The following is a 14,664-nucleotide window of genomic DNA, read 5'->3' on the forward strand; positions in this document are numbered from 1 at the left end:
GCTGTTTCGGAAACGCAGCTCAGTGACTGTGAAGCCAGGATGCACAGCGAGGATGTCTCAGCGGCGGCGGATTTATGGGGAGTCAGAGTCTCCAGGGAGGGTGTGGTGTGGAAATCGGGAGAGAACCGGATGGTATTCACTCTTGTCACATTTAAAAGCCCATTTCTCAAGTCTAGACCTGTAACTTATGTTTACTTCATCTATGCCGAAATGTTAAGACTACTCCCAGGAAGTGTATTTCTGGAGGGCTTTACCACTTAGGTTTTCGCTGATTGTCTCATTGAACTCTCTGACTCAAGTAAGCATTATCACCTTTTGTGAAAATGGAAATTTAGACTCAGAATAGGTGACACAAAGTCGTGAAATCCATTAAGTGGTGGGGTCAGCATCACCTACATCCTTAGATTCTGAATGCTGCTTTTAAAATACGGTAGTATCACATGTGTGACACATCTCTAAGCTAAAACCTGCGTTCCCGGCTTCTGTGAGTTGATACAAGCCTCACACTCCCTGTAGTGGTAATAAAGCTCATTTATTTAAGTGCCTGATGGATACCAAAGACTTTTATCAACTGGAACCTAATAATTTCAGTAGTCCCCCGAGGTTGTTCGTACCTGAGGGTATAGAACTTAGGCAATAGATGAGAAGTACTAAGGTTGAAATGTACGTAGTACCTCTCAGTCCACTCTGTCTGAAGTGGAAGAGTCCTCGGACAACCAGGTTGAATCTAATCAGTAGCTCCTCTGTTGCATTTAAGGAGCGCCATGAAGCTGTCGTTCGACGTACAATGGAAAGGAGCCAGAAGCCAAAACAGAAGCATAACCGATGGTCGTGGGGAGGCCCTCTCCATGGGAGCCCCAGCATCCACAGCACAGGTAAACAGTCACCGCTTTCAAACATCCCTGTAGTTTTTTCCTAGATAGAAAGTCTCAGTTGCTTCTTTATTCTAAATCTGTGTTTGCAAAACAAAACTCCTGTGGAGATAATTAAGCTACAATTAAATGATGCTTTTACTGCTTGAGGATAAGAGGGTGATGGCGGTGAGAAGATAAGGGTCCCTCCTTCCACACAGGCTGCTTTTCTCATTTGTTATTCTTTAAAGAGATAGAGATCTATGCAGTGTTTCTAAACAGCTAGTTTCAACGCTGCATTATTTTAAGTAGTTCATTTACATAGGGGTTTCAGGATTATGGAATAGGTTGTCTTTTTCTCTAGAAGAATCATAGCAATATTGACAATCAAAATCAGTACTGTGAGCTTATGTATTCTGACCCCAAAGTATGTACAACCCTAAGGCTGTGCAAGAGAAAGTGCAAAAATAGTGGATGTCTAAGTGATTTCCTTGTTCTTGAATGGATATAAATTCATACTGAAATTTGGACTTAGTGAGGGGCTTTATTTTTGTACTGTAAATTCAACACACCTTGAATTTTATATAGTATGTCAGTTCTTTTTCATTTGTGTGAGTCTAATAAACTTTTTTTTTTTTTTAATTTACTTTGAAAAATCATTGTCTTACATTCTGTCCCCAGGTGGTTTTGTTGAATCATCATTCACCTTTCTCGATTTAGCAGGCCTGGACCACCACGTCACAACTTTTGGTGGTACTAGAAAACCTGGTACAGACATCCTTGTGATTTGCTGACTGCCTGACCTGTAGCTAGCACCTCAGGCCTAGGACCAGTTCATCAGTAGCTGAACCATCACCACTTTAGTCATAATGCATGCAGAATACCCTGTTGCATAGACCTAGATCTGGGAAATGGCACAGTGGTTCTCAAGTGTTGATACTATAACTCGGGTGACTCAAAGGTATGGAAATAAGTAATTCCATGTGATATGTTTACTTTTCTTTTTAAACGATCATTTTTGGATAAAACCTTAAATGTTTTTTCACTACTAAATCACCTGGGACCAAAGTACATCCAGTTTGGCTTTATTTCTGCCCAGCCCACCCCTCACCGCCTAGTCAAAACACCTGTTGCCACTTTCAGTTTTAACCTAAATAATGATGGATTTTTGTTTGTTGGCTCTATTCCATTTCAATGTGAACATTCAGTGTATCTTTTATAACCCTTTCCTTTAAAAGCATATTGCTACAACTTTCTCTCCTATGTATTGAACCAAATTTGAAAACACTTTTTCCTTCGGTTCTTCATGACCCAGCAGTATTTGGTGTGGGGCACATACCAAATCTGGGACCATAGGATCATTGACATGTGATATTCCATTCAAGGGACAGTTTTGCATATTTGTTTCATGCAAAAGCTGTCATGGTATATTATTTTTATAACCTTTTGTTTTTCTTTTACTCGGCTTCATGCTTTGCATGTGCATGTTACACATGTAAACCTGTTACAGGTTTTCACACATTTTTGAGGGGAAATAAACTTACTCAGCTTTAATTCTTCCACTTCAGAGTTCAATATATGACCTTTGCTATGGCCACTCACAGCAAGAGAAACCAGCATCGTATGTGTGAGCTGTTGGGTAAAAATCCTTCTTTATGAGCAATATGAATTAGAGAAGACTGCTTCTATACTAGAGCAGAGAAGTTGAAAATAATAGAGAATTCGCCAAAATTCTCCAAGGCCAAAATGATCTGCTATGATCTCGAGAGCAGTGACCAGGTCTGGCTCATTTTGAGGCCCTTGCTTCACAACAGTGCCTCACTTGGGGTAGGCACAAATAGACCTAGAAATGAAATGGAATCCTGAAACAGACTTTTAAAACCAGTTCTTCATAAATCCTTTTGTGGATTTGTGTTCGTTCACAGAGGGGGGAAAAAAGATTAAAAATTCTTACTATGTCTTAAGTAATGTAATAAATACATATTCTAGCTCCATAATTTTAATTATGCACGATAGGCCTACATGGAGCCACAATTTCCCCCCAACTGAAGCTCAACATGTAAAGCAATATCAGAAAATGCACTGCTCTACAACCTCCTGGAAATGACTTTCGCCAGCCTTCCCTGTCCCCTTGAACCTCACGTTTTCTCATGAAGATGTTCCTTTTGACATTTTACCCTAAGTCTTTTATATTAGAATTGCCCTAAGAGCCCATCAGTTCAATGTAAATCTGAGTCACAAAAATGATGTCTGGTTGTTTTTCTTTAAATAATTAAATTGCTTCATGTAGGTCAGTGACACTTCAATAAATACATTTTTTCTTTAAAAAATTGCTTCAAATCATAAAAATGAGTCCCTATGGAAGATAGGAATATCCGATGTTGGTGGAAGCCTTGCTTATCCCCTGGATACTGTGAAGAATGGCCACAAATGGCTATTCTATGGCGAAAAGTTTAGTATTTTTCTACTACCAGGGTCAGACTAATGGGGACAAAGATTGAAGGCCTCTTCCACAAGGAATATTTTGGATTCTTTTTAAGTTTTAGAAGACATTAACAATAGACCATAAAGCAAAATACGGCAAGAACCCCTTTAACTTTGGCTATTATGGCTCAGAATATCTCCCTGCCTCCTAGATAAATACACTGATGAGATGTTAGACTGTCATTAAATGCAATTTTATTCAGGGAACGTGATTTATAGTAGCGAGCTTGGTCACACTGCACAGAAACAAACTATCCGAGCTGATTTTTGCCTTTTATACAGCTATTGTTTCTCTTCTAACTTAAAGAATTACTCTAAAATTATCCAACAGCAATAAGAATATTATTAATAATAGAAAGAATTCTGATTTTCTTTACATTGCTGCCAGTTTTGTTAGGCAAGCTTGTGGGCTGATTGGCCGTCTTTCAGCCACACTAAATTCTGTGTTATAGGCACCGAGGTGTGGTTATTAGTAGATTTTTAAAAAAGAAATGCTCTGAGGGCCATCCTTTCCACACCTAAAGTGTTTCTTTTTCTTTCTTTTTAAGCTGTTTTTCTATAGTAAACTTCAATGCCCTGGATAAAGTGACTCTACAAGCAAAGGTATCAGAAAGTGCACAGAACCTCGTGTTCTTGTTCTCATGTTCACATCCAATTTTGCCAGCACTGCTACTGCTCTATTGTTCCAACTTCAGGAAATTATGAAGGCTTCCTTTTTTGAGTGAAGCAAAGGCCTCATTACTTCACAGTGTGCCTCTGTTATTTTTGTTGCCCTCCACTGGCTTTCCTTTGGTCTTCCTCCATTTGTTGTATCATAACAATATGCTTGAATTTCCCTGGCTGACAAACTGGTGAGCTGAATAGTTGTTTTATCCTTTAAAAAGAAGAAGAAAAAAAAAAAAAAAAAAACTAGTATTTCTAGCCTTTAAGTTACCCTGAAAACATGCACTTAGAAAACTGTGCTATGGTAAAGATCTAGTCATAGAGCTGAAAGCATCCAATCCTAGTTTTTCCTTCCATCAGTGAACTAGGAAATTGCACTCCTGCATGCTGGCTGTCAATTAGCATTATCTCCATTTGTTTTAGATCCAGACAGGCGGTCAGTTTCCACCATGAATCTTTCGAAACATGTTGATCCCGTCATTAGCAAGCGGCTCTCCTCTTCATCTGCAACTTTACTAAATTCTCCAGATAGAGGTACAGTCAAAAGGAAAACCAAAAAAAAAAAGTGTTCTGTTATTTACTTAATGCCTTTTTTTTTTTTTTCTGGATGTTTACAGACAAAAATAAGCATCTGAAGTTGCTTTCCCTACGTTTCTTAAATAGGAAGAAAAAAACTTCAGAGTAAAAAAGCAATAAACGCCTGAGCAGCATTTTCCTTGCGACAAGAACATTTCTCATTTTAGAACTTGGCTGAATGATTGCATTTAGCAGTGATGAAAGCGGTGCTTCTCTCAAGTTTTTAGTACATGAGTTTACAGCTCCAGAAATCACCCGCTTATCCACCAACATGCAAATAATCTTTGTTATGAACATTTATTTCACTTCAATCAGATTGTCTTTGACTTTTCATCTGTACTTTGGGAATTCCAGGCTTTAACTTTTTAAAAATAACCCTTTTAAAATGATTCATGCTGGTAGATTTCATTCTGCTGATTTATTCCTCCCTTAACCAAACCTTTCTTACTGCATTTCTTTTGTGTGTGTGATTGGTTTTTTAGTGTCCATTCATTTAAAGAGATTTGGCCTAAGTACAAGAGTATCATCATTTAAGCCTCCTAAAATTTTTAATATTCATAGTCCTTCAATTAACATTTTATTTGAAATTTTGAGTTTTATTCATGCCATGGATTTACAGTACATGAATGTTGAGTAATTTATAAAATGAAAGTTTTATTTTACACATTTATATATCATAGAATGAAAAATCAAGCTTTTAAGATAAGCTATGTGTCTTAAGTAACTAAAATGATTTGAAATTTAAAAAACCAAAGAATTAATGTGCAATATAAAAACACATATTCTTTTAAAGTAACAAATTGTGGTTACTTAGAGTGCTTTATTAAGAAACAGGTTTTGAAGTGTTTATAGTTTTTAAAAAAGAATGTAATGTGTGCATGTCCTCTGTGTGTATGTGTATTTGTATATTTTGTATTGTATAAAAGTTACGGTGTTATTGTAATGTACAATATAACATGTTGGTGTTATAACTAATCTCTTAAAGCAGTAAATGTCTGAACAACTTCTTCTTCTTGCTTTTTAACCTAAATCATTTTTTAACCTAATTTGCCTAAATCAACAATATTAGATATGTGGTCAAATTAGGGGCCTTTTATGTTAGAGAAAAGTTTTATGAATTAAAGTTCCTTTTTTAAGTAGCCTTTATTTCTAAACCTATTCCCTTAATAGAACATAAAACATAGCATGTGAATGCTATTCTTAATATTGTCTATTCATGTTTTCTTTGGAATCAATCGCTTAGCCATTGGATTTTATATTTTTGTGAACCTGGGTCTAAGACAGACAATAATTGGGACTTCATGGTAATTTTCAGTTAACCCTTGCTTATTGTCTCCTATAATCCCATAGCTGAAATCGGGGCAAGGTCAGGAATGGGGAAAATGGGCAAAAACAACAGTATCTTATCCACACTTCTGTGAGTGACGCAATACTGTGTCAACTGGAAATAAGATGTTTAATAGATTCCATGTGACAGTATCTGATTGGATATTCCTAAGTAATTGGGCATTAAATCTGGGGAAAGATTATTGGATAGCTTATCTCCAGCTGGGATAATAAAGTCCCTAAGAGGTGAAGGGCCTGACTTCGTATCCTACAAGTTAATTGTTGGAGAAGAGGGACCAGAACAGAGATGACCAGCTCCCAACCCATATTGTTGCTTCATTGCATCCTCAAGTCTTTCCATCATGGATGTCCTTCTTTAGATCAATCCTGATTCCATGCATTCTTCCTTTGGGTGAGGCTAAGGGTCAAGGGCAGTTTGACGAGCAGTTTGTAGCTGGGGCCAGGAAACTGCCCCTTGAATCATGGCACAGGCCTATAAAATCCACCCCTAAGCTGGACTAATAGAATAAGGGGTAGAGTGCTAAATTGGGGGCTTCACTTCTCCACTCTCCTCCAAGAACTACGAACCTCTTCTGGGTCTAACTGGCAGGGTCAGCCTGGAAGAGCAATGATCTGCTTCACCCAGGGGCTCCCCTATGGTCCAGGGAGCAATTTTTTTTAAGTTAGGCAAAACATTCAGTAGCACAGTTTTAATGAGAATAGAAATCTTCTGCATTTGAACTTCTCTCGTGTAGAGATTTAGGTAATTTAGTTAGCATAATTTCTTTCCTGCTATTTTAAAAATTCGATTATGCTTTATTATCAAAGTAGAAAGCATTCTTATCAAATTATTAGAGGCTTTTACTGACTAATCTTTAGAGGATGTATGTACACCATTACTAGATTGTTCAAGCTTTCTGAGCCCTACAGCACGGGCCTTAAAGCTGATAATAAACTGAAGCACTGATACTATCAAAGTTGACATTCAGCTAGAATGCTCTGCTGGTTATTAAAAATGCTGGAGTGTTTCTATACCAGTTGTTAAATATCCTCTTCCCCAAGCAGTGCTTCCCCTGGCCCTGCAGAGCTAATGAGTGGTATCTGCTAGCTATGTGCCTTGCCTTCCCACCCTAGTTTTTAAATTATTTTGATTATCATACCTGAATATAGTGTCACATAGACTGATAAAAATGACCTGAGTTAAAGGAAACCTGTGATTACCAAAGATTTCTGTGATTGCTGCAACAGAGAGAATATTGCCACTGGAAATTTATGCATTAAAAGTATGTAATCCTCATTAAGCTTTTTTTTTCAGAGAAAAATAGGAAATTTGAAAAAGGTAAGAAGAAAGTTGGCTACTCTTTGCTGAAAATTAGTCCATACATTTTTTTCCCCTAGAAACTAGATTTTGAGGTCACAGTGGTAGACCTAAGGCTGAATTCTGTCCACATTTTCTCTTTGACTCGGGCAGGGTTTTTTGGTCCTATTTTCATTTGAATTAATTGCCATCATATTTTTAAAAATGGAAGATTTCATATAATATCTAGGTTTCGTACTTCTAATGAAAAGTCAGGATGTGGCAACACTTGCCTGATTTTTGCATGGCACCCATCATCTGGACCCAAAGAGTGATTTGCTGCTGTTGGAGGAACCAGGGTAGAGCAAATATCTATAAGGTTTGATTGGCTTCTTGGTCCAGATGGTCTAATATGGGAATGGTCAATATTCATTTTAAGTCCTTATATAGGATCAATACTATCATGGTTTCATGAGAATTAATCTTTGTCTTCCTTCAGGAGCTCATCATCTTAAGATCAGGCCCCTCTCTAGGTTAAAAAATAATTAAATCAACTAACTCTCCTGTACTAACCTTTACTAAAAAGTTACCTTATGAAAGAGGTCTGTTTCTCTCTTGCTCAGGGCATAATTATGAACATGGTAGAAGTAGAAATGTGTTTCTCTAGCCAAATCTTCCCTTCACAGTTTTGGAGTTATAAAACAAATCTCTTGGGATTTCTTTAGACACAAGTCAAAGAGGCTTCTTATCTTCATTTTGAGGTACAGTCTTTGGTTGATGCCTTAAAAACCAACAGAAATAAAGGAATTGAACTTCTTAAGGGGGAAAAAGATAGGTCTTTTCAATAAACCATCTCTGCAGCTCTAGACCAGTCATCCTACATAGTTGATCCAAGAAAAGGAAGGATTCACCTCTTCTTCCTTTTATCATCTACTGAAAATACAGTTTTGTTGAAGATTTTAATGTAACCCCTAACCACCTTTCCCCACTGATTTAGTTCTCGGAATATATTCTAAGTTTAGGTTAGATTATAGTCTGTTGATACACACACCCACACCCACACCCACACACACACCCCATACTATAGTTTATACTAGTATTTGTGCTATGGTGCATTCTAACTATGTAACTATTACTATAGTTTTTATCACAGATCATTTTTATTTATCTTAATGTCAATAGGTAAGATTTAATTTAACCATGAAGACTCTCCCAGTAAACAGAAAATCTAATAAAGAATTCATTAATTCTTAAATTCACCAGAGCTTTGATCAAAATAGCTATTCTTTTAAAAGAAAAAAAAAAAAAAAATGAAGTTAGATAATCAAGGTACTTATTGGAGTTTGGTACTTCCTTTCAAATAGCAGATATTTATTATGTCACAACATTATATGTCAATTATACTTTCATTTTTAAAAGTTTTTTTTTAATATAAGAACAGTTGCTCCAGAGGCCATAGGACTTGTACCTGCTGTTTATGGTGCAGAACAGAAATGGCCTTGTCCGATTTAGACAGGTTTAAAGATTTTTTTAAAGACTTGGAAGTACGTTCTGAAATAGAAATATAGCCCTCACTTGATATCCATGGAGGGTTGCTTCCAGGAGCCACTGCAGACCCCACAATCCTCAGATGCTCAGTCCCATAGTGGACCCTCCACATCTGCACGTTCCACATTTGTGGATACTGAGAGCAAACTTATATTCATTGGAAAAAATCCACATATGTGTGGACCACATAGTTCAAACCTGTGTTGTTCCAGGGTCAATTGTATCACTTTTTTTAGTGACATTTGTAGGATTTTGCAAGCATCTTTCCTCATATCTTTGGAAAGTAGCTCCTGTATTTTCATGGACCGTCGCTGGAAGCTAACAGTATAACCAAAGTAATTTATAATTAGCATCATTTCCTAACAGTGACCTTGCCAAGCCCCAGTACAATTTGAGACTCTACTTCATTGCATCATTTTAAATTTACTGGGTTCACACACCCACTTACTAATTGCCAACATTATGGTTACACTGGATTTTGGCTTCTCTATTTTATCTCTAGCTTTACCCTTATCCTCCATCAAAAGTTTTATGTTGTTGCCAAACCAGGGACCTGAAAGAACCTGCTTGTTGAATGGGAAGGTCAAAAGGAAAACCTATGCAGAACTTTGCATGGGTCCTCTTTCATTTTATTTTATTATGTCTAATTTCTCCCAGTTGTCCAAATTGCAATTCACAGAGGTATAGCAAAATTTAATGGAGACCCTTTCTATCTTTATTTACATATTTCCAGACTTGCATTAAGCTGCCAAAGCCTCCATTGGAACTGACATTCAGGGTACATAGGATGCTCTTTGGCTGAGGTGTGTGTCATCAGCCCACTGCCCATCTGGATGAGGGCAGGTGGATACGGCTGGACTCAGAGAAATGGGCCAGACCCACAGTTGAAATGGTTCTTCTGTTACCTGTTGACTCCAAAGGAGGGTGGTTAGCAAAACTTGTGTCCAGAAACTAAAGTAGAGCTTGCCACACACTTAACATCTTGAAGAAAGGCAACCTTGTGGAGTAGCTGTTCCTTTGAGCAGAGTCCTGCCTGCCCTGACTCTCCACCAGATTTCTCCCCAGACAGCCTGGTCTCTCTGGAAGGACCGGGTGTGGGGAAGAGAGAGCAGTGATGCCCTGCACCCGTTTGCCCCTGGAAAGAATGCTTCTAACATCATGCTTATGTGGTGACGTTTAGCTCGCCGCCTGCAGCTCAGCCCATGGGAGAGCAGCGTGGTTAACAGATTGCTGACGCCCACACATTCGTTCCTGGCCAGAAGTAAAAGCACAGCTGCCTTGTCTGGAGATACAGGTAAAACTGTCAAGGTGCATCTTTCTTGGTGAGATCAAGTCTTCCTTTTGAAGCATCTCTGAGCTGCCTGTATTCATCTAATCACATCTCAATTTTTCCCATTGTGTGTTCTCTCCTCTCGGTGGAATGGCTTTGGAAATGTGTCTGTTGGTGTTGGTTTCATGCTGCTGGTATGGTTTCCTCTTAGCCTCTTATCTGGACACCAGATGCCAGGCAGTGACAAAGGATGCCCCTCCCTGTGATCAGATGGCCTCAGAGGCTTCTGTCTGTTCATAACATTACCAGAACATCCTATCCCTAACCCAGCTTTCTTTCTGCCCCTGCATCTGAGCAGGTGATCAAAGATAGAAATAATTTAATATTTAATACTAAACTGTGGACTTGGGAAGAAAATGACAGCACAAGCCAGTTTAAGCATAGCGTTTCATAATGTGGCTCCCTGTGCTAGTCTTTTATATGTAATTGAGGAATAGCACCTTTTCAAAACTCTTAAGAGTTGTGGAGAAGGCTAATTACAGTGTTCTTATTTGTTACACACTTTGAAAATATAAAATGTGCCAAGAACTGGTTATTATAATTAGGTGTAATTCCTCTACTTTTTTGAAATGTAAAACATGCCCGAATGAGCCAATTAGTTTAATGAGAAGTTAGTATAGAGTCTATACCTTCCTGGGAAGAAAGATACATACTAGGCTTTGGACAGCATCTCATGGTGAGTTGATTTAGATTCTCCCAAATATCTTTGGGCACAATTAGTATCTCTGTGTAACTAGCTCTTGTCTTTGGCACGTAGGAAATAGCCTCTTCATAAGCCCTTTCAAAAGGCTTTGCCTCGGCAAGCCTCTTCATGTGCACCAGCCCTCTTTTTAAATCATAATTCCTTGCAGTTTTATGTATTTCCTCTGTGGTGCCCAATGAGCTGTTATCAACCCGAGTTCTCAGTAGTACCCCAGGGAGGGAGACAAGAAAGCAAGTGCTGGCATCCCACCACCTGCCCGTGGGAACCAAGAGCATTGCCAATAAGTGACTTATACCAGAGCCACTTAGAACACTGGTGGCCTAGATCTTAAACATGCTTACCCTCCATTCTCAGCACCACAGTGGTGCTCTGGGTACAGCTGTGCATTCAGCAAGCTGGACCACACTGATCTGGGTATCCTGTAAAGTAACTCTCCTGTCAGCTCTCTCACTGCATCAGAGGTTTTTCTAGAGGAAGGAAGTACAGTGTATATCAAGACAGTCACCCATGTGGTCATACTTTTGTACAAATGATGGAACCTTTTATGTCCAGCTAATTGATGAACCTTTAGAGCTGCTATTCCTTCCTGTTTATAGGTTCTAAGTAGTCTGTGGCTCTCATGCTTCTGAACCTCCACATTGTATGTTGTTTCACACTAAAGGACTGCCTCACAGCTAAAAAATTGGGTTTCTTTGCTATTTCTGTCATCACTAACTTTTGTCAATTCTTTCGCTCTTCCTCTAGTCTCTTCCAACACCATTTCCTCATTTTCCACCCATTTAACTTGCACCTTCCTTCATCGTTATGCTCGGTCAAGGTGCTTTTTAATCTGCTAACTGGCTCTTTTTTCTTTGCAACTTTTCCATTCTCCTTTTCCCGAACTGATATATTTTTGTAATTGTAGTGTGAAGCAGTGCATACACAGCCTTTACTTGAGCTGCTTGTTTTATTAATACATTCCTTAGATCAGTGTCACCTATTATTGCATTGATACAATTTGTTTAATGAACCCAAACTGTTGTGTTTTAAAATTTTCCATTTGAAATTATTTATGTCGTCTTACATTTATCGTGTCAGAAACACTTTTCCCATCACTTACATGTTTCCATCTGCCCTCCTCAATCCTTCTTCCTTCCCATTTTAGTGTTGTCCCTTGAGTTCACCTCCAATCCAGTTGCCATTGGCAAGAGGATGACCTACATCCAGAGCCAGGGTTACAATAGCAGATCAAACAGCCGTCCATACCCCTAGGGTGTCTGGTGATTGCAAACTCCCAGAACAAGCAATAAGAGCAGTTGAAAATTGGAAATCAAAGTCTCATATGTCTCATTTGTGGCCACTGCTTTGGATTGATTTTTGCCTTGCCCATTTTTTTTTTTTTTTTAAGATACATGTGATTATTAGAGCTCAAGATTAAATGAGTTAATACATTTAATACAGTAAAAAGCTTAGAATAGTACCTGTACATAGCAGGTACCCAATAAACGTTGTTAATATTATTCTACAATATAGTTTTTCTCTCTGCTGTACTCCAACCACTTGAATTGCATTATCTTTTCTCTGCAGCCATTATTCACATAGAAAACATTGAATAAGTCAAATTAATCCACACTTGCTACCAAGAATAGAAAGAAATACAGATATTATGGACTTTTCTTCAAAGACAATTCCGTAAAAGAAATTTTATGTTTAATAACACTACTTTGGGACATGAAGGGTACTTTAGGGGGGAACAAAATCACAACTATATATTGCTCTTACTCTTTCTTCCAAAGGGCAAGATTATTAAAATAATTGATTTAAAGGTATCAGATTTTTCAATAATGGCTGTTAAGAACAACAATGAATTCCATGAAGTGTAGTATCCTTAGAATTAGCCAGATGATGTTTCTTGAACAATTAAATTTGAAATTTTTTGTATACACTACCCTAGGTAGGTTTGAGGATATTTTCTTCCTTTAATATTAATTAGCACTAGCCAGAGGCTACTTAATATTAATTAGTACTAGCCAAAGGCATGATGCGACTGGCTTACATCCAGGATGGTCTCAGGAAGTGCTCCATAGATGCCACTTGAAATTATTACTTTCAAGAAAAAAAACATATTTCTGTGCATCATTCCTTTCTCAATGTCAGCCAGACCCATGGCCTCGGAGTAGGGCTTATTAACTGGGGTTTCTTGACTCTTGAGCAAGGTTAATGGCCTCTAGCTGTGCCCTGGGCAATATGTGCCTTTGTTGATCACTAATCCATTGAAGTGCCTTGTGCCAGGATATTCTTTAAATGCATTTGATTGGCTTGGAAGAGATTTGCAAGGATGAACTCTTTCCTTGTCTGAAAAGTGCAATGCTTTGTTGTCGCACTTGAGAAAACAGCAAATAGCTTTCCATGTAATCAGAAACCAAAAGAGGAGAGGGTTTCCATCACAGCACAAAGAAAATGCCCTTCCCCATTAAGATCTAAAGCAAAGCTTTATGTCAGATTGCAAGTGAGATACATATTCCTTCTTTTTGGCCACACCTGCAACATGCAAAAGTTCCCAGGCTGGGGATGGAACCCTAGCCACAGCAGTGACATGCCCTTAAGCACTAGGCCACCAAGGAACTCCAAGACACATTCTTTTAAAGAGAATGGAAAGGAATGCAAAGAGTTTTCTTATCAGAGAAACAGAGTTCTGTTTTCAGATGATGGGAAAAGCGAGTACAGTTTCCAGTCTATCTGCTGCCTTGACATGCAGTGGTAATTAGAAGATGCTGCAAGGCATGTAACAAAAGAGAACAAAGGAATAAGGTGCAATCTGAGGACTTTCTGTAGTTTAAACCAAAATGACAAGTATTTTTAACTATAATTCCGAAACTACGATTACCTTAAATTTGTCTTGTGAACTTTTGAGTTTTAATTTATTAATACTATTATATACAGTTGATGCAACAGTCTCTTTAAAGGGTTGCTGCAACAGCTAGAGTTGGGTAAAGTCATTCTATAACATGGTCTAAATACATAGTATTCCCCACAGTAAACATGTTTGTCTCATTTTTTTGCTGGAAAACCAGATTGCTGGATGAGATCTGAAGGTGAACCTTAGTGCCCACATATTAAATAGCTATGTGGTATTATGCGAATTTCTTTAAACCCATTGTTGCTCAGAATTACTTAATGACAAGGTTCCTTTGAAGGTGAATGATCAGAAAGGACATGGTGTTTTTTAAAAAATATTCCATCTTGAGTAAAACTGTAACAGCTCTTCATGATTAAACTTTATTTTGGGCAATTCTAACATATCTATGTTCTATTCACTGTTTTAAATGATGACATTCCATTTCCCCATAAGTTCTGCTGCTTGTTTGTTATGAACCATCAAATGCCTTTGGCTTTCGGGGAAAACCCAGAAGCATGCATTTGATTTGCATTTAAATAGCTAAAACATTTACAGATTTTTTTTCCTAGAAGTTATTTGTTATTCTTGTAACAAGTCTAACACCTGTAAGACTTGGTCATTTAACATCTTAAGAATTCAGACGCTTTTTTTCCCCCACTGGCTGTTGAATTTTACTTACTCCCGAGATAGCTGATAGCTGGAGTGTATTGTGCTTGCCTGCCTGCTTGCCTGCTGTCTTTCCACCTTTTGTTCCATCTTACAGCTAACTAGGAAAAAATCTGATTATAAACAATCCTCATCTTAAAATTATCTGTCGCTAATGTAGCGTTTTACCAGAACCATCTGTTTATTGCTTTCTATAATTACTGGCGTAACATCTGTTTCTTTAATCAGTAGTTAAATAGCCAAATAGTTTATATATTCCAGATTTTTCACTTGGACATGCCCTCCTTTTGGACACACTGTAAACTGATAGGACCGTGAGGAGAGTTGAGTATGATGGTTCTG

At 38.0% G+C, this 14,664-nt stretch overlaps 1 protein-coding gene across 24 annotated transcripts in view; it reads left to right on the top strand.

Moving 5' to 3' along the window:
- Nucleotides 1-14,664, top strand: part of MAP7 (microtubule associated protein 7) — a 176,734-nt gene that overhangs the window by 138,191 nt on the left and 23,879 nt on the right. For 18 of the 24 annotated variants that reach the window (XM_021072589.1, XM_021072611.1, XM_021072614.1 and 15 more), the window contains 3 exons: nucleotides 758-875; nucleotides 4,422-4,532; nucleotides 9,926-10,039. In XM_021072589.1, the coding sequence (XP_020928248.1) occupies nucleotides 758-875; nucleotides 4,422-4,532; nucleotides 9,926-10,039 (343 nt within the window). The remainder of the gene's footprint in view (nucleotides 1-757; nucleotides 876-4,421; nucleotides 4,533-9,925; nucleotides 10,040-14,664) is intronic. The other 6 variants (XM_021072649.1, XM_021072654.1, XM_021072662.1 and 3 more) reach the window with 1 other exon arrangement.

The sequence above is a fragment of the Sus scrofa genome, chromosome 1 (assembly GCF_000003025.6).
Source record: "Sus scrofa isolate TJ Tabasco breed Duroc chromosome 1, Sscrofa11.1, whole genome shotgun sequence".
Lineage (NCBI taxonomy): Eukaryota > Metazoa > Chordata > Mammalia > Artiodactyla > Suidae > Sus > Sus scrofa.